The 21,203-nt window shown below is 42.6% G+C and overlaps 2 protein-coding genes across 13 annotated transcripts in view; both read right to left on the bottom strand.

The window, feature by feature from the left end:
- Nucleotides 1-21,203, bottom strand: part of SPECC1 (sperm antigen with calponin homology and coiled-coil domains 1) — a 226,957-nt gene that overhangs the window by 129,379 nt on the left and 76,375 nt on the right. The window lies entirely within an intron of this gene.
- Nucleotides 6,632-7,077, bottom strand: LOC125087679 (60S ribosomal protein L35a). The gene has a single exon (XM_047708258.1). It carries the CDS (start codon nucleotides 7,011-7,013, stop codon nucleotides 6,681-6,683), a length of 333 nt encoding a protein of 110 aa, XP_047564214.1. The 5' UTR covers nucleotides 7,014-7,077; the 3' UTR covers nucleotides 6,632-6,680.

Genomic DNA, 21,203 nt, shown 5'->3' with positions numbered 1-21,203 from the left:
CTGTAAGAACAGAAGCATCCTGGGGGAATGAGGATGGATATTTAATTGAAGGGAAAAATACAGACCATCTCCACTGACCAGCAACCACTTTGCCCTGCTATGAATCAACAGCAGCTTAACAGAAGGTAACAGAACCATTTAGATGTTCCTTTGGGCTACAACTTAAAATTTCTAAAAGTGAATTCTTTAGACTGCCTCTGTAATTCCCCTCCTGAGCCTCCTGGTCTCAGTGTCTCTCAGGGTCTCTCTCAGTGTGTCCGTATGTCTGTCTCTCTGGCTCACTCAGTGATTTTTCCCAATCATCTGATCTTAATACATTGTCTTTAGTTCATTCTTCTTTTTTTCCATTTTTATTTTTAAGATTTTACTATTTATTTATCAGAGTGAGAGAGAGAGAGAGAGAGAGAGGGAGAGGGAGAGCAAGTGCAAGCAGGGGGAATGGCAGAGGGAGAGGGAGAAGCAGATGCCAGGACCCTGAGATCATGACCTTAGCTGAAGGCAGACTCTTAACTGACTGAACCACCCAGGTGCCCTCATTCTTCTTTTACAGAGAGAAAGTTAAAAAATTTTTAACTTTCAAGTGGGGCCCCTGGCTCAGTGAGCACAGCAAGCAACTCTTTTTTTTTTTTTTTTTAAAGATTTTATTTATTTAGGGGTGCCTGGGTGGCTCAGCCGGTTAAGCCTCTGCCTTCAGCTCATGATCTCAGGGTCCTGGGATGGAGCCCCACATCGGGATCTCTGCTCGGCAGGGAGCCTGCTTCCCCCTCTCTCTCTCTGCCTGCCTCTCTGCCTACTTGTGATCTCTGTCAAATAAATAAATAAAAATTAAAAAAAAAAGATTTTATTTATTTGACAGAGAGATATCACAAGTAAACAGAGAGGCAGGCAGAGAGAGGGGGAGGGAGGCAGGCTCCCTGCCGAGCAGAGAGCCCGATGAGGGGCTCCATCCCAGGACCCTGAGATCATGACCTTAGCCGAAGGCAGAGGCCCAACCCACTGAGCCACCCGGGTGCCCCACAGCAAGCAACTCTTGATCTCAGGGTCATGAGTTCAAGCTCCATGTTGGCATGGAGCCTACTTAAAAAAATAAAAAATAAATTTACTAAGAGAATATAAAAGATAATGAATGAAGACATCACATTCTCAGAAAGGCTCAGTACTGAAAACTGTGAGGATTCTCCCCTAAAGTACTTGCAATTTCACCCAATTTCAAATTAGATGTTTTCTGAAACCAGGTAAAGTGATTCAAATACTCATTTAAAAAAAATTAAACAAGATGGGGTGCCTGGGTGGCTCAGTGGGTTAAAGCCTCTGCCTTCAGCTCAGGTCATGATCCCAGGATTCTGGAATTGAGCCCTGCATCAGGCTCTCTGCTCAGCAGGGAGCTTGCTTCCCCCTCTCTATCTGTCTGCCTCTCTGCCTACTTGTGATCTCTTTCTGTCAAATAAATAAATAAAATCTTTTAAAAAAATAAATAAAGGGGGTGCCTGGGTGGCTCAGTGGGTTAAGCCGCTGCCTTCGGCTCAGGTCATGATCCCAGGTCGTGGGTTCGAGCCCCACATCGGGCTTTCTGCTCAGCAGGGAGCCTGCTTCCTCCTCTCTCTCTGCCTGCCTCTCTGCCTACTTGTGATTTCTCTCTGTCAAATAAATAAATAAAATCTTTAAAAAAAAATAAAATAAACAAGAAAAATTTACGATAAAAAGAACTTTATTTACCAGACACTAAAATATTCCATGGCCACAAAAACTGAAATCATGTAATCAATGAAGCAGAATACAGAGAACAGCAAATATATCCAAGAATATATAAGTATCAAAATAGATAAAATATAGTGAATTCAAATCAACAGGGAAAAGAAATCTCACTCAGTAAATGCTATTGGAATAACAGCCAAATGTTTTTTTTTTTTTAAAGATTTTATTTATTTATTTGACAGAGAGAGATCACAAGTAGGCAGAGAGGCAGGCAGAGAGAGAGGAAGGGAAGCAGACTCCCTGCTGAGCAGAGAGCCCGATGCGGGACTCGATCCCAGCACCCCGAGATCATGACCTGAGCCAAAGGCAGCAGCTCAACCCACTGAGCCACCCAGGCGCCCCGCCAAATGTTTTAAATACACTTTAAGTCATAGACCAAAGAACATTCTAAATAGATTAAATACATAAATATTAAAAAATGGAATGTGAAACCTGAAAACATCTAACCTTTTGGTGGGAGAAATCTTTCTAAGCCTAGAAATAACATAAGAAATCACAATGAAAAAAATAAATCTGCATTATTACAGTTTTAGGCTTGTATATTTCAAAAAAACAAAGCAAAACATAATAATCAACATGCTACCAGAAAACCCTGCTGAAATGATCTGCAACAATATAACAGAAATGGGTCCACAGTGTTAAGATACCACAGAATAAATGAGAGTAACTTTAAAACCCAACTGGAACACTGAGAAAAGTTAGAAATAGATAAATCCCAGGAAAAAATGACCAATACATACACAGAATTCAGTAGACATGCAAATTAAAACAATGAAGTCCTTTTTTTGCCTAATAAATTAAGGAGAATTATTAAGGGTCATAATAATGCTGGTGAGGCTGTCATGAGACCCAACACTTTCCTCACAGCTGTACATATTTTATAACACTTGTAGAAAGAACACAGAAATATGTATCACAAGGTTTATAAACAATCTTATATTCTGGCCAAGTAAACATCTACTTACGAATTTAGTCTAAGGATAGAGTCAGAAACTTAAACACAGATTATTTATTAGAATTATTTAAAATAGAGAAAAATACTGGATCCAACAATAGGAGGATTAAATAAATTATTGTACTAGATCCATTTAAAAAAAAAACAAAAAAATGAACAAAATACAAGTTTAATAAATATGGCCTTCCCTTTTAAATTTTTTTTAAAAACATGGTACTAGAATACAATAGTACCATAGTACAACAGACTGTTAAGGAGATGTAAAAATATCTGGGAATATTTAATGACATGAAGAAATCTTATTATTACACTAGTAAATTAAGATGTCAAGATAGGAAATGGAATATACGATATCGTTTGACTCTGTGAGAGTATGTGTGTGTGTTGGCGTATAAAAGGCTCCATAACCATACTAGGAGAAATGTCAAGAGTCATCTCTCTGGCAGGATTATGAATGATTTTTATTTTCTGGACACATGTCTTTCATTTCCTCATTTTCTATAAAACAAGATGTATTACTTACATAATTAGGTTAAAAAACAAACAAACAAACAAACACCGAAACAGACCCCCTGGTCACCCCCCTCTCTTCACGGGACATATTCCAGCACACTCTGGTTTCAACCTACACATTTCTTTGGCTCCCATCCCTCCTTAATGTTCTGGAAACATCAAAGACCTAGCTAGTTCTTAGAACCCCGGATTCTTTCACAACTCCATTTCTAGGTGACTGTTATTTCCTCTGCCTAAAAGCCCTCCTCCACCCCCTAACAAGAGCTCCTTCAACTTTTAAGACTGGGTTCAAATCTCCCTCTTCCATGAAACCTTTCCCAATGTCCCCAGGAAGAAATACTGCTTCCTGGTCTCTGAGTTCCACACCTCTCTGCTTAGGGCACCACAGTGAGGTGAGTGTGCCATATAATAAAGTTTTATTATACAGCTTCCCCTGTGGTGGACTGACTGAGGTCACCAATGATGCCCACATCCTAATCCCCGGAACTTGTGAATACTTTACATGGCAAGGGGACTTTGAGCGTATGATTATGTTAAGGCTCTTGACTTGAGGAGATTATCTTGGATTATCTGGTGGGTTCACTGTAATCACAAGGTTTTTTTTTTTTTTTTTTTTTTTTTTTAAGAGGGAGACAGGCAGGTCAGAGGCAGGAAAGGGAGACGTGAGGATGGAACCAGAGGTTGTAGCAACAAACTGGGTAGATGGCGGCAGGTTGCAGGTGGCTTTGAAGTTGGAAAAAGCAAGGAAATAAATTTGCCCTGAAGTCGCCAGAAGAACACAGCCTTGCCAACACATTCCTTCAAGATTTCCAGCCTCTAGAACTCTTAAAAAAATAAATTTGTGTTGGCTGAAGTCAGTAAGTTTGTGATCACCTGTTATAGCAGCAAGAGGAAACTCATACAATCCCTGAATATCCCAAAAGCGCACTGGGGCAGGCACGGGGAGGGGAGGACAGTGGGCCCTGGAGGTGGGGAAGGAAGCACTCTGTTAACATTTGGCGATAAATGAAACATTGTCTACCTCAAGGGAAATGACTGGAAAGAAGGAGTGAAAAGAGACGCAGGAGGAGGAAGAAAAAGAGAAGGGGTTCACATGAGACATTAATATTTATTGTTAAATTTTTTTGTTCCTATTTATTAACGTTTCTGAAAACTCATTACCTTCCAAGCACTGTTTTAAGAATGTTATACTGTTCTAAGAGCCCCTTTAAGGAAGGGCTATTATTCCCATTTTACAGGAGGGAAACCAGAAGGAATTAAGAGACCAGCACACACAACCCCCCCACATCCCACAGCTAGAAAATCGGGAAGCCAGAAAAAGAATGCAGACATTCTGGCTCCAGAGCCCATGTTGTTAAATATTAAGAAGAAAAAGCTGACACACTGAGGGATTTGCAGGAATTTGCACCTGTACATAAGCCAAGGGGACTAAACTTAGTTTAAATCAGGCTGAATGTATTAAAGGAACATTCTCTATTCGATGTACCACATTCTGTATGGTTCTGTTTTCAGCACCAATTTGCATCTGGATTCAAATTCAGACAGGAGGCAGAAGGGGAGGTTTAAAGCTACAGGAATGCTGCTGGGGGGCGGATCCATCATGCAACCCACCCTCCCACCCCTGTCCTGCGGAAGCCCTGAGCTGGCCATAGTGAGAGAAGCTCCAGGGCCTGTGAAAAGCACCAGTGGTGTTCTCGGGGGTCAGGAATGCCGGTGGGAGAGAGGTGGGTGACCAAAGGCGGGCAGTAGCACTAAACCCCAGGAGCCAATCAGTCATGGTCCCCGGATTATGCAGCAAGGCTGGCGTGGTAAACACACCCTTAGAAAGTCTCCCACCCACGCTCAGTAAGATTTGAAAGGAAAACTTGGCATCGGGACTGATGGCTTTCAAGTGCAAACTATTGATGGTCCGTAATACTAACCCACAGAAAATCCAGCCCATGAATTAGAAGACCAACTAAGGAAATCCACTCAGAATTCTGAGAGCCAGGATAAAGAGATGAATATAATTATTTGGAAAATTAAGAGACAGGAAGGAAGACAGGAAAGATCCGCTGTAATAAGGAAGCCGGAGAAACAATGGGAGAAAACTAAGCTGAGGTAAAGAAGAGTGTTGAGAATCCTGAAGGGGATCGCCGAGCAGCATGCGAAGAGAATGAAGAAAGGCCTGTGGTCTGAGTCCAAGGCATCCAGGCCAACTCAGAGCGGGTGTTCTCTGACCCATGGCTGGAGGTAGGGAGTTCTGCCGTCCTGCTGATGGGGTCAGAGGCAGGAGCCCAGCCACAGGCTCAATCCCTCTCTCCGCAGGGCTCCAGGAACCGTCATCCTGGAAGGAGCACTTCACTGACAGCTGGCCAGGGCTCCCCTGGTAGAGGGAGCAGAAGAAGGCAGGGGAGGCTCAAGGCCTTCAAGAGGCCCCCAAAAATGAACCTTTTGCCTGCTGTACTCACACCGACTTCTGACACCAAAATGTGCAGGCTTTCCCCCACCGACGGCTTCTCTGAACTCTCTGGACCCCCGTGTGGTGTCCTCCAACTCAATTCCGACATTGACCCTAACCCCCTGCGGTTAGCACGGACCCCACAAGTTCAGGACTCGGTCACACAAGACGGTCCCCACTTCAGGTGCCAGTCCCAGGTCCCAGACTGTCACCAGTACTTCTGACCAACCCGTTGCCAATTGGGGGTTTCCACGAGCCCCACCTAAGGTTTGATAATTCGCTCTAATGGCTCACAGAACTAGGGACACAGTCTACTTACTAGATGATCAATTTACTACACAGGAGACAACTCAGGAAAGGCCATGGAAGAGATGCAAGCGGGGGGTGAGCAAGGGGCTTCTAAGTCCTCTTGGGGGGCGCTACCCTCCCGTATCCTCCTCGATGAGCCTGGAATTCTCCAAATCCCACCATTTAGACTTTTTACTGTGGTGCCATTATGTACCTCCCTTCCCCTCCCCAGTGGTCCCTAGGCAGGGCTGAAGGTTCCAGCCCTCGGACCACGTGGCTGGTTCCTCTGGCAACCAGCCCCAACCTCCAAGAGTCACCTCAATTAGCATAAACTCTAGCGTGGGTGAAAGGGGCTTATTATGAATAACAAAAGATGCTCCCTCTCACCCCTATCGCTCAAAAATTCCATGGGTTTTAGGAGCTCCCTGCCTGATGTATATTTCTTTTTATTCTATCATAAGGACTCTCTCACTCTCCCCTCTGCAGGGCAAGCAGCGACCTGGCCTCCCACTCGGCCACAGGCACAAAGCAGGTGACTGTGAGGCACTGGCTAGAGGTCACAGGGAAACAGGGCCTGGCGAGGGCGGCCACCAGGAGCGGACGGGTGTAAGTCAGGCCCGTCTGTGTGCAGGCAGAACCTGTGGTCAGCCATGGAGCCAACTCCCCGAGAGTGAACTTTTTTTTTTTTTTTTTTTACAAATCTACACCTTTATTTACTTTTCATTAAATTTAAATCCTTGAGGGGTACAGCATCACACGGATTCTGTGGCCAATGGCTTTAGCAGGAAGGTTGCTTCGGAATTTGGCACGAACCATGCCGCTGTTTCCATGAGCACGAGTTACTTTTCCCCAGATTACTCTGGTTTTGTTTGGTTTGCCACCAGGAGTCACTGTGTTGTTCTTTGCTTTGTACACGTAAGCACATCTCTTGCCTAGATAGAATTCCGTTTCATCTCGAGCATATACACCTTCGATTTTAAGAAGAGCTGTGTGCTCCCTCTGGTTGCGGAGACCCCGCTTATAGCCAGCAAAAATGGCCTTGGACCACAGCCTTCCAGACATTATTCGGCGTTTTAGGGGAGTCCTGTTCCCAGCAGGCCTCTACAGGCCCCAAGATGGCGGAAAAAAAGGAGAGTGAACTTTTTAAGGAAGAAAATAGTGGATTTTCTTTTTCTTTTTGCTGTCAGGGTATCAGAATGTCCTCGTCAGGGCAGAATTCACAAAGGAAATGAAAGACTGCTAGAAAAAGCAAGGAAACAGATTCTCCCCTGAAGCCTTCCCGTGGCTGATGGCGGGAAGGTACCAAGGTCTGCCCACCTGGTCTCAATTTGGGATGACCTTGGGGGACCATCCTAACCCGAGCTCCTTGCGACTGAGCAAGCGGTTATGACTGTATCACATTTCAACTTCTCTCTCTGCTTGGCCCTGTTTCCTTCACCCCTCCTAGGTACTGTTTCCGTGGGCACTCCCCCCACAAACTTTCTGCACACTAATCTCTGTCTCAAGGCAGATTTCCTGGGAAGCAAGCAGGACTATCCTTTACAACCTTACTATACGTGAGTCATATACGAATTTAATTTTTTTCACGTATCTTAAAATAATCCTTATTTTAACTTAGTCTTAGTTTTAATCAGACCTTTTTTTAAGACCCTTTTTTTTTTTTAAATCAAAGGTCAAAAATTCTCCTGCCTGTATAGCCGGACAGGTAAGTACATGTCTGTGAAAGGCAAAGTAAAGAACCAAAGACAGCAGCAGGAAATGCGACACGAGGGGAGCTCAAGCCCCATGAAAATAATCTCATTCAAAAAACTTTGAGACATTGCATAAGACAAATGAGAGGTTGGCCAATGTGTGTCCTCTGGGCCACACTTTTTACAAAGACATACTCGGCGCACACTTGGCACTCGGCTTGGCTCATCCACCTTTCTGTCAGACAGCTCTCCTCCTTGGGTACGATCCGGACAATTACAGTCTGAATGGCAGTGTGCGTACTTGCTGATGAATCAAACCACGATAATTACTGAAACATTCCTCTATGTTAGATGGCTCAGCCACTGGGAGGTCACCCAGCAATGTTTGTGATCGTACTTATTAGGTAGGGGTGTGTGTACTGAGTGTCTACCATAATCACTGGTGAGCCTAGATTAATTTGGCTAAATTTAGCTCCCAACCACTGCTTCTGGTACGTATGCAATTAAGCATGGCATTTTTAAAAAGATTTTATTTATCCATCTGAGAGAGAGAGAGAGAAAGGAGAAGGGCAGAGAGAGAAGCAGATTCCCCTGAGCTGGGAGCCTGATGCGGGACTCGATCCTGGGACTCCGGGATCATGCCCTGAGCCGAAGGCAGACGCTCAACCAACTGAGCCACCCAGGCTCCCAGACATGTCATTTTTATATTACCAGTGACCACAGGGCTCTCAAGGATAATACAGTCAAGATATGCAAATATCTTAGAAGTCTGAAGAGAAAGGTTTTTGGAAATAATGGTCAAAGCTGACCATTTCTTCTAATATGAAATAAAACAGAAACCTTTAGGTCAGTTAGCAGCTGCATTCTTTTCATGCCAGGGCAAAGGCTAGATTTGTATTTTAGCTCTCGTTTCCCTTTGTTTAGCCGGGTATCTTATGCATCCTTATTTGGAAGTTTTCCTTTCTGGCTGCAATTGGCGGGGGGAAACAGTGCTCTGTAGGATTTCAACATGCTTTCTAGTCTGGCCGAAATGTATGACGAAATCATACACTTCTAAAAGGTGGAAAGGACATCGGAGGGCTCAAGCCCTTTTACCGACATGAAAACCCATCAAGGTCAAAAAAGCAGAGATGAACCTGAACATCTGTCTCTGAATCCACGGTCCTAATACTCCAACCCGTCACCTATGGAAAACAGAGTTTGTTTATTTCATGTAATCCATTTATAATAGAGCCTCACCAACAGAAGTCTCTTGTGGTATCAGTCCCTTCAAGGCTAATGGCACACTGTCTCATTTCTGAGACACTCAAATCTGGCTCTTAGAGCCTTGAGGGGTAGAGGAGATTAAAATTTCTCCAGGGCACACAATCACATTAGTAACCTTCCCATAAATCCCAGTCCATAGCACACTCCACATTCCGTCCTTCCTTTCTCCTCATTTCATCACACCTTCCCCTGCACCTTACTCTCCCCTGCACCTCCCCCTCCCCTGCACCTCACCTTCCCCTGCATGTCTCTCTAACACACAGTGCCTCCCTTCACTCACCTCCTCCCAGCCTGGCACTGCATAGGTGCTGAAGCTGAAAGCAGCCTAAATTTATCGACTGACTTGTCACAAACCCTGGCTAGGCCCAACCAAGCCCCCAGCCCAACAAAGCTCTGGGGGCCCGTTCAGCAGCCCACGGCAAACAAAGGATCTCATCCACCAGGAGAAAAAGGGGAGCCTACCAGCTGGGGAAAGGTCTACCTACGGAGGTGACATCTGGGCTGAGAAGGCCTGAGAGGCTGAGAAGTGGGATGAAGGAGTAATTTATCTTGCAAATGGCATTTTGAGCATAAAAATAACAGGTGTAATGGACCCACAACAGGTGTGCACCAGGACTACCTTGGACAAACAGGACTGAGGATCAACCTACAGAGGAGTCCGTTGCCAAGTTCTGTGAGAGGAGTACCCCTGACCAAGGGCAAGGAGAAGGAGCACGGTGCGGTTCACAGGAGGCCTGTGGGTCTCTGCAGAGGGCTAAGGCGAGGGACCGAAGTGTTACCACACAGGTCCACACTCACACAGGACCTAAGACCCCGGCACAGCTGGAGATAGCTGCCCACGACACCGTTGTTAACCTGGAACAGGAAGAGGTCTCCAGAGAAGCTAAAAACGTTTGTGTCCTAAACTCCACACCTTTTTACTATGGGGAGAAGCACTTCTAGGCTAGACACAGTCCGGGCTGCTTTCGTTCCTGGCTTCCAGGCATGCAGGAACAGATGAGAGGCTGCAGTGACGAGCGAGGGAAGTGCCGCGTGCTGACAAGCATATGACCATGGCTCAAGCTGGCCGCAGCCATCAAGAAGCCCCTGGGACACCCCCAGAGTCAAGGCTGGTCACAGAATTGACATTGACTGTGATGACCTGAGGAACAGGAAAATAGCAGACAGAAAGGAGAGGTCTGCAACACTTTATGGACCATCTTGTATCTAAATTGGTTACGGCACAAGGCTCTGGATACCAGAATTTATTAATAAAGACAAAGACATCCTAATGTACATCACTGCTCCAATCACTGCTGTCTTTTGGTTTTCATTCTTTCTTCTTTTTAAGATTTTTACTTTTGAGAGAGAGAGAGAGAGAGAGAATGAGAGGGGAGGGTTAGAGGGAGAAGCAAACTCCCCGCTGAGCAGGGAGCCCAACGTGTGGCTCCATCCCAGGACCCTGGAGTCATGACCTGAGCCAGGCAGACGCTTAACTGACTGAGACACCCAGGGACCCCTCATTCTTTACTCTTTCTTAATCACCACCAATTCCTGACTGAAAGTCCCTACCAAGGCGTCAAGCGCTAAAGCAGAACGCTGCAGAAGGTTAGGATGTCAGGGAAGCTGTGAGGGACGCGTGGACACGCAAACATACACACGCAGACATAACCTCTCCCCCACCGCACACACTCTGCTAACCTCCAAAAAGAAACCCTTTCACCCCATCTTTGGGCCAGCACGTAAGTGCAGGGAACGTGGGCACGCTGTAACGTACTCGCATGGACAGGCCGCCAGAAGAGACCAAAACGTACCTATAAACAGATCATTTTCATGACCTATGACCACTAGGAATAGACTCTTTATCTGTTAATGAATCAGAAGGTTAGACTGCTGATAATTTAACCTTCCAAGAGTCTTTTATTTTTTTTTTTTTAATTCGGCTGCTGCTAGAGAGAAAAGCAGGACCAATTAGAGGGAGAAAATGAATTCTCTGGCAGATAAAACAAAGGGGATTTTCAAGGGCTTGGGAGATTGTGGGCACTGGGTCTTCATCGTATATAGTTTCAGGTCAGAATTTATGACCTTACCTTCCCAGGTTTATCATAACCCCTCATCTTCACACTGACATGTAATTAGTTCAATTTAGAATATGAGGTTGGCAATGAAATGAGGATAAAGAAGTGAAGGGGGGAAAGCCTGATTTTTCCAGAAAAGGGGTTAAAAACAAGGAATGGGGCAGAAGGATATGGGTAAGAGAGTATTTAGGAATAGGTGGAAATTGTAAAAATGCAGAGGGCAATGGAGCTGGGGGCCTGTTGGGCCTCTGGGATGGGGGTGGTACCCTGTGCCAAGCCCCCGGGGAGCGGCTGGCCCACGGATACTGGGGTTATCTTTGTAGTGGTATGGAATGTGGAAAATCTCTTTCTGTGAAACAAGCTTTTCTGAAGTTCATAACACTAAGTGATTTTTTTTTTAATCTCAGTTTTTAAAGATTTGGCCAACCACATCAGTTTTAAAATATAAAGACTACCTTCTCCTGAGAATTAAAAAATTTCCAGGAAATACAAGGGATGGCTGCCACCGAGTCACTGAACCCGTGCTTTTTTGCTGGGGCCTCTGGGGAGCGTTGGGGCCAGTGGAGAGGAGTTAGGACAAGCGAGTATTCTCAGTGAGTTCTCAGCTGGAGAAGATCAGGCTGTCTCACCATGTCCACATGAAGGGGGACACTGGAGGGCCTTGAAGGCTGGGTGGGAAGTGGGCAGGCACATGGGGGAGATGGCTTCTCATGAGACACAGCAGTGAGTGTGTGGCTGCGACCACAGGACGGGTCTGGTGGGAGGATGGTCCCAGGGGGCGTGCTCTGTCATGGGACGGCAAGATCTTCAGGAGGACACACTCAAACCTTCAAGATGCTCAGTGTTTTCAGGCCGCTCCTATGACACAGGCTGGTCTCATCTGATTGGAGCCATATGAAAATTTTAAGAAAATAATGTTGTCTGGGTAGCTCAGTGGGCTAAGTATAGGAGTCCTGATTTCCACTTGGGTCATGACCTCATGGGTTGTCAGAGATGCCCGATCGGTGGGGAGTCTGCTCGAGGATTCTCTTCTTTTGCCTCTCTACTCCACTCGCACATGCACTCTCTCTCTCTCTTTTTCAAAAATTTTAAGAAAGGAAAACAGAATTCAACAGGCTAGAAATACCCTACCTAAGGCACATTTGGGCGACATGCTCAACAGAGAAAACCCTAGTCTCCTCTGCTCACAAAATACCTCTCTGACTTAGAAAGTTTAAAAATCTAAAATCATGAGGCCTGGCTGACCCAGTGGGTGGAGTGGGTGGAGCGTGGTTTGAGCCCCACATTGGGCATAGAGCTTACCTGAAAAAAAAAAAAAAAAAAAAGTCTAAAAACATAAAATTATAACATACTGAAGTTATCAAAGTTCGGAGTTAAGTTTGCACAAACACTCTTTTTCATATATAAGGCAACAAGGAACGAATAAAAACTTACACTAATTCATCTTTCATATTTAAAAAAAAAAATCCAAAAGGGGTATTAAGAAAAACTGGATTTAAAATGTCATTATAGAGCCGCCTGGGTGGCTCAGTGGGTTAAAGCCGCTGCCTTCGGCTCAGGTCATGATCCCAGGGTCCTGGGATCGAGCCCCACATCGGGCTCTCTGCTCAGCGGGGAGCCTGCTTCCCTTCCTTTCTCTCTGCCTGCCTCTCTGCCTACTTGTGATCTGTCAAATAAATAAATAAAAAATCTTTAAAAAAAAATAAATAAAATGTCATTATAGGGGCACCTGGGTGGCTCAGTGGGTTAAGCCTCTGCCTTCAGCTCGGGTCATGATCTCAGGGTCCTGGGATTGAGCCCCGAATCAGGCTCTCTGCTCAGCGGGGAGCCTGCTTCCCTCCCTCTCTCTCTCTGCCTGTCTCTCTGCCTACTTGTGATCTCTCTCTCTGTCAAATAAATAAATAAAATCTAAAAAAAAAAAATGTCATTATAAGGAAAAGTTTTCAAACCTGTGACATCATTATGTTTAACAAGAAAAATAACATCGGGGTGTCTGGGTGGCTCAGTGGGTTGAAGCCTCTGCCTTTGGCTCAGGTCATGATCCTGGGGTCCTGGGATCGAGCCCCACGTCGGGCTCTCTGCTCAGTGGGGAGCCTGCTTCCCTTCCTCTCTCTCTGCCTGCCTCTCTGCCTACTTGTGATCTGTCAAATGAATAAATAAAATCTTTAAAAAAAAAAAGAAAGAAAAAAGAAAAATAACATCAAGATAAAGGCCAAAAGGCATTTTAAAAAATTCAACAATGATTTCTGATTTTAAAACCCACCATATATGCATGAAGGATAACACCCCCATCTAACAGAGGATGTCTGTGTTATCATCACTGGGGTTTAACTCTCTAAGAGTTTATAGTTTACACAGAGGCCTTGTATATCCCCTATTTCTCCCCCAGATCTCACACACTTTGTTCACACTGTGAATGTGACCTTCTAACAGACCACCGTGTGGGATTATTATTAGCATAAAGAAAGCTTCTGTTAGATGAATGGATAAAGAAGATGTGGTATATATATATAATGGAATACTATGTAGCCATCAAAAGAAACGAAATCTTGCCATTTGCAAGGACGTGGATAGAACTAGAGGGTATTATGCTGGGCGAAGTAAGTCAATCAGAGAGGGACAACTGTCAAGTGATCTCTCTGATATGAGGAGTTTGGGTGGCAGGGTGGGTGGGGAGGGAAGGAATGAAACAAGATGGGATTGGGAGGGAGACAAACCCTTAATCTCACAAAACAAACTGAGGGTTGCTGGGGGTGGGGATAGGGATAGGGTGCCTGGGTGATGGGCTTTGGAGGAGGTATGTATTATGGTGAGTGCCGTGAAATGTGTAAGCCTGATGATTCATAGACCTATACCCCTGGGGCAAATAATACATTATATGTTAATTTTAAAAAAAGAAAGCTACTATTAGATACACACACCACCCCAATGTATATACATACAGCATGTACATGCATATTCATACATGACATATCATATATGGATATATGCATTTCCAAGCTGTTCACTGAATTCTCATTAGTTTTAATAGTTTTTCAGTTGACCTTCCCCACTATTTCTGCAAGAAAATTATTGTACCAGAAATAATGGTAATTTTGTCTCATTCAATAAATATTATTATTATTTTAAAAAATTATATAGCTTTGGCTAGTCTATCTAGAAACAATGTCCCATATGGGGACTGCTGTTATTTTCCTGACCTTTACAGGAATGTTTTCAGTTTCCTGTTAAGCACAGTGTGTGAAGCTTTCAGACCATTTTATTTATTATCTTAAGAAAGGATCCATTCATTCTTATTAAATGTTTTTCAGGTAGATGTTAAATTGTATTAAATGCATTACTGACATGAAGTAAGATCAAAGTTTTTTTTTTTCTCTTTCAATTTACTATTGGTGTGAATTTATAGGATAGTGTTATTGTACTTTTAGTTGGATTAAATTTGGCTTATATTTCATCTAGGACTTGTATATCAACATCAGAAAGAACATACTCCAGCTTGCCTTGTTAGCTCTATCGTTGAAAGGCTTTGGTATCAGGAAGAGTATTAATATACTAGTACTCCTTGTATGAAAATAAACTGGAATGCTTTCCATCTTTTACGTACTTCAGAATTTTTTCCAAGTTTTTATTATTTATCACCTTTATAATTCTGGCTATATTTGCATTTACTTGTCCTATGACAACAGATTTAATATTTTTCGGCATAAACTTAATATTGGCTCATTTTTTACCCTAACCTCATCCTAAGCAACATAGATGCGATGTAATAGATATAATTTTCTAATGCATTTTAAATTCATTATTAAAGTAAGAAATAGTCACGTGTATATACCTTAAACTATTACCTGTATCTTCCATAATACAGTAATCTTTGGGAAACAATGCACTAGATAACTTTAAGCATGGAAATTATATTTTTTGTACTTGAGAAACTTTACCTATTAAACAATCAGGTTCAGGATTATTTTTGGAGCTTTTAAGTTACTTTGTGATGTCTTCCAAGATTACTTTTCTGTCCGAGTGTTCGATTTCTTCATGAACTGATTTTAGTAGTTTCATTTTCAATTTCATCAAAATGTTGTAATTTTATTCTATTTTTTAAAAATATCCACATCTTTGATTACATACATTCTTACACTGCAAATTTTGGGCATTTCTGTTGTTTTGTCATCAGTCTAACTACAGTTCTATCTACTTAATTGTTTTAACAAAGAACACACACTGAGATTTTTCAATTCTAGTGGGGTTTTTTGGTTTATTCATTCAACAAATACTATGTGCCAAACAAGTATCAGGCAATGTACTAGATGCTCAAAGTAAGAGAAAAGTGAAATAGACACAGTTACCTGCTTCATTAATTTCTACCCTTTCAAAAAACATCTTCCTGTTTTCCCAAATTTCTTTTCTTGTTTATTTCCTAATTTCTGAGTATAGTAATTGATTTATTTTCATTGTTTCTTTTTGGACATCAAAAAATTTCAGAGGAATGAATTTGCTTATTTGTAACTTTAGGGAGGACTTTGTAATCATTTTTTAATAAATTATAGTTCTCAGTTCTATTTGGGTCAAACTTTTCCAATCGGGTTAAGTTTTAAAAATTTCAACTTTTTTTTTTTTTTTTTAAGATTTTATTTACTTGTCAGAGAGAGAGAGAGCAAGAGTAAGCACAGGCAGATAGAATGGCAGGCAGAGGCAGAGGGAGAAGCAGGCTCCCTGCTGAGCAAGGAGCCCCATGTGAGACTTGATCCCAGCATGCTGGGATCATGACCTGAGCCAAAGGCAGCCACTTAACCAACTGAGCCACCCAGGTGTCCCTAAAAATTTCAACTTTTATTATCTATAGTTCTATTGCATTATGATCACAGAGTGGCCAGTAAAATTTCCCTTAAGAAATTGTCATGAGGTTTTCTGGTACAGAAAGATCAATGTTTTAACCATCCCATGAACAATTTAGAAAAACTGTGTAAGACATATTACTGAATTCTCTCCTTTTTACTCATGAGGTTTTTTAAATGCATTTCTAATAAGTTTTGCTGTAGTAACTTCCAAGGTGTGCTAGTTAGTGTGATGAATTATGTAACTGCTACTCTTTCTTCTTGAATTGTACTTTTATCAATGTAGAACGTCCTGTCTGATTTAAGGTACTTGGTGGGTGGGTGGGTGTGTGTGTGTGTGTGGAGGGTGGGGAGGAGGGTCTTTAACTAATACTATTGTTTCAGTAGACTGACTCAGTAAGTCAGACAAAGCCATGAGAGAGATCCACAATTAAATCACCCTTTGTATTACTATCAAGAAATCGCCTTAAGAGATAGAAAGTGTAAGAAAAGCAAGTAGTGTTCTATCAAAAGTCTTTGGAGATAGATAGAAATGTTCATCTGTTATGTGCCACAGAAGTACAAACTCTAAGCAAGGGATGTGGCTGTTTGAATGAAGATCTCGGGCTCCCAATTATGAACTTTAAGAATTAAGGAAAACACAACTTAAATCTAAGGTACATGGGTATTATGACCACTTCCTTTTCCAAGTTTTGAAGTCATTGTTACAGAGAGATTACAAAGATCCTGAACATTGAATACTACATGCATACAAACTATCAATAAGGATGAGGGCAAAATAATAGACATCCTCACATAAAGGTTGAGAAAATTTATCATGCATAGACTATTATTGTATGTGCTCAGAGCAAATATGCTCTAACCACAACAAAACGGGCTCTAGTGCGTATCTGGAGTCCAGGGTAAGAATCCCATTCTTGTCCTTTCCCTGCCCAAGGTCTCTGTTGCTCAAAAACCTCAGCAACCTGAAAAGGCAACCCCAGAATCACATGGGATGAAATTCCTGTATTATTTATAACAAAATGCTTATGTAAACTACCTTTTCTTTTTTTTAAAGATTTTATTTATTTATTTGAAAGACAGAGATCACAAGTAGGCAGAGAGGCAGGCAGAGGACAGAGAGGGGGGAAGCAGGCTCCCCGCTGTGCAGAGAGCCCGATGCAGAACTCGATCCCAGGACCCGGGGCCACGACCCAAGCCGAAGGCAGAGGCCTCAACCCACTGAGCCACCCAGGCACCCCTGTAAACTACCTTTTAATCCTAAAATGGTTTAGAATTAAGTAGAGAGGTATTTAAAAGAGTTAAATGGAGGCACCTGGGTGGCTCAGTCAGTTAAGCATCTACCTTTGGCTCAGGTCATAGGGTCCTGGAATGGAGCCTCAGGTCTGACTCCCTGCTCAGTGGGGAGTCTGCTACTCCCTCTGTCCCTCCCCCTCATGTGCATGTGTATGTGTGTGCGCGCACATGTGTACATGCGTGCATGTGCGCAGACACACACACACACACACACACACACACACACACAGGCGAGAGTCTGCTTGCCTGCTTGTGCTTTCTCAATCGCGTGCTCTCTCTCAAATAAATAAATGCAATCTTTAAAAAAATACAAGAATTAAATGAGTAGTAATTATATAATTACATATGTGTGTAAGCAGTATTATATATTAATACCTACATTTTGGAATTCCATGTTTACTTTTAGGAGAATTGGACCTATTAAGAATTCAGATCAGGGGCGCCTGGGTGGCTCAGTGGGTTAAAGCCTCTGCCTTTGGCTCAGGTCATGATCCCAGGGTCCTGGGATTGAGCCCCACATCGAGCTCTCTGTTCAGCGGGGATCCTGCTTCCCTTCCTCTTTCTCTGCCTACTTGTGATCTCTGTCTCTCAAATAAATAAATAAAAACAAAATATTAAAAAAAAAAGAATTCAGATCAGCCTCATGATTCCAATCTAAAAGGTGCAACTGAGTAATTAATTTGTGATCTTAATTTAAAAGTGTGCATCTATATATACACACATAGGGAGAGAGAATATGTGCTCATAAATATGTGAGGATTTAAGAATCACTGTTTATAAATGCAATTATTAAACTTATAAGGCTTTAAAAAACTGGACTGGTTTGTCATCAGACCTAATAGGAACCTAAATACATTAAACTAATAAACACAATTAAAGATATTTTAAATTTATTACCAAGTTTATAAATGGAACTGAGTATTAATCAAAGATCCCCTTAAATAGTGACTATTAAATTTTTCTTATACAAAAAGTATAAGAAAAAAATTTTCTTATACATAGAATAACAAGATGCTGACCTTGAAAGCTTAACTATTCACAGTTTAACTGACTTGATTTTAAAAATGAAAGTATTTGGGATGCCTGGGTGGCTCAGTTGGTTAAGCGGCTGCCTTCGGCTCAGGTCATGATCCCAGCATCCTGGGATCAAGTCCCACGTGGGGCTCCTTGCTCAGCAGGGAGCCTGCTTCTCCCTCTGCCTCTGCCTGCCTCTCTGTCTGCCTGTGCTCACTCTCTCTCACAAATAAATAAATTAAAAAAAAATGAAAGTATTGCTAGAATATGATTTTCTGTACCATATATTATATTTTGTTTTCTCTTTTAAGCTACAGGAGGGGACTCTTTTTTTTAGATGCAGATTTTAACCCATTCACATTTATTACAGTGACAGATACATTTGATATTATCTGTTTTTTTTCTATGTATTATCATGGATCTTTGATTTATACACCATTTTTAATCTCAAAAGAGCACATTTTCCAAGTATGTCTCTTGGAACATTAGTTCCATTCTGAAATTCTTCTACAGTACAAACACATCTGAGAAAACTGTATACTATATTCTCTTCTTAGTGAATATTGTAAAAACTCTGATGAATCCTTGAAATCTTAAAACTAATGCCAACAGAAGCCATTAACTTATATGCTCAAGCCTTCCAACCAAGTCCACTCCCCTCCTCCAAACCCCAAACTGCTATTAAGATCAAACAGATGACAAAAAGTATTTTGGAAATAGAAAATACAGTTAACGGAATTTTAGAAGTCAATAGGAAGACTGGAAGAAAAAAGTGAATATAGAGACTGACAGAATATATAACCATTTGGCAACACAGAGGATCACAGGAAATACTCCAGCCGAATGCAAAAACAGAGAAGGATCTGAGTAGTGGCCTAACCCAAGAGTGAGACAGGACCAGAAGTTAATCAAGTCTGTACTTAAACATGCTTATCACACCTTCTATGTGAGAGACTGCTCTAACCTTTCACCTGTTTTAACAACCTCATGAGAGAAGTTGTATTTCTAAACCCTTTTCAAGATGAAAAAAACTGAGGCTCAAAAAGCTTGAATCACTTGTCCAACATCTCCGAGCTGGAAGTGACAAAACTGGGATTTGCACAGCCCAGCTCCAAAGCCCAAAGTCTTAACCGTGCTTTTCATCTTCAAGAAGAAAATAAATTTGGGGCGCCTGGGTGGCTCAGTGGGTTAAGCTGCTGCCTTTGGCTCAGGTCATGATCTCAGGGTCCTGGGATCGAGCCCCGCATTGGGCTCTCTGCTCAGCAGGGAGCCTGCTTCCTCCTCTCTCTCTGCCTGCCTCTCTGCCTGCTTGTGATCTCTCTCTGTCAAATAAATAAATAAAATCTTAAAAAAAAAAAAAAAGAAGAAAATAAATTCTCTATAATAACAGAAGTAAAATCGAAAAGCTCCATAACAGGATAAAAGCATGTTAAAATCATTTAAAAGTAAATAATATTTGTACTAACTCCTTTCCAATCTACCTACTCCTTCTATTTTTCTTTTAAAGTAATATCATCTGGGGCAACTGGATGGCCCAGTCATTAAGCGTCTGCCTTCGGCTCAGGTCATGATCCCAGGGTCCCGAGATCAAGCCCCACATGGGGCTCCCTGCTCAGCGGGGAGTCTGCTTCTCTCTCTCTTTCCCTGCCCCTCTCCCCAGCTTGTGCTCTTTCTCTCACTCCCTCTGTCTCTCTCTCAAATAAATAAATAAAAGCTGAAAAAAAAAAAGTAATGTCTGCCACAGATCACAGGTTAAACAATATTAAGATTACATTTCCTTCTCTATAAACCTAAATGTACTGCCTGGTTCTCTAGTAAATAATACATATGGGATCCTAACATGTTAAATTACTTTTCAACGTTTAGAATCAATCTACGAACAATGCACACAAGATTTAATAATACTAATCATGAAACAGAACATTCTAGCCATGTGCAAGGTTGAGAGGCAGACCGGGACAGGGTATGGAGGGTAATGTGGAAAAGACAGAAGAAATTTAGGGATGTTATACCCTTTTTTACCTAGCTAAGGACATTGTTTAAAGTTAGTTCATCAAGAAATGCAGGTGGAGGGGTGCCTGGGTGGCTCAGTGGGTTAAGCCTCTGCCTTTGGCTTGGATCATGGTCTCAGGGTCCTGGGACCGAGCCCCACATCGGGCTCTCTGCTCAGTGGGGAGCCTACTTCCTCCTCTCTCTCTGCCTGCCTCTCCACCTACCTGTGATCTCTCTCTGTCAAATAAATTAAAAAAAAAAAAAATGCAGGTGGAAAAAAAGAAGAAGAAGAGAAAGAAAAAAGGTCGTAAACAATAGATTTCCTTAAAATTCTAAACATTTTTATACGACAATTTCATACAGCAAAGCTGAGCGAATTTTACAGTGAAAAACTGTATACCCACCATCTATATCCCACCTTCGGCATTCTACCAGACTAACAGGAACTTCAGAAAATTTAAGTATGACTTGCAGGAATGGGGGAGTGGTACGGGGTGGTGGGAGAAGACTATAGTAGTGAAAATGCACTAGGCTCCTCAACTTTCACAGTGAGGGCTGGTAGACAGCCTTGAAAGCTAGGAAGTCAGGAAAGAATACAGGTAGAGCGTGTTATGTAGAATTACAGAGATAAGCACCATTTCTTTGAAACTGTCCTCCCCCCATAAGGTGGGACAACAAATGAAAGGATGAAGAGATGGACAGAGGTATAAAGCAAATGTAGCAAAATGTTAACTGTACAATCTAGATGACGGATATATGAGTGTTTCCATGTCTTTCAATTTTTCCGATCAAATTTTTCTTAATACTGACACACGTGTGGTTGACTGTCTGGAAAGAGCCTACCAGTATTCACAGTATCTGGGCTGTCCTCTGCCTGGCACTCCACACAGACATTTCCTGGTCCCTGAGCATCCAGGATTGGCCGTGTGACTGAGACAGGCCCGTGAAACCCAGGGAAAGATAATGTGCACCTTTCCTCCAGGCCTGGCCCCTGACGTCTCCTGCAGTGTCCTCCGTGAGCAACTTCCCCTCCTGACTGCGTGCAGACCCAGCGCAACTTGGCAGCCAGACACTGAAGGTGAATGTCCATCGGCTTCTGTC

Source organism: Lutra lutra, chromosome 16 (assembly GCF_902655055.1).
Source record: "Lutra lutra chromosome 16, mLutLut1.2, whole genome shotgun sequence".
Classification (NCBI taxonomy): domain Eukaryota; kingdom Metazoa; phylum Chordata; class Mammalia; order Carnivora; family Mustelidae; genus Lutra; species Lutra lutra.
This window is presented reverse-complemented; position numbering and strand designations above follow the sequence as displayed.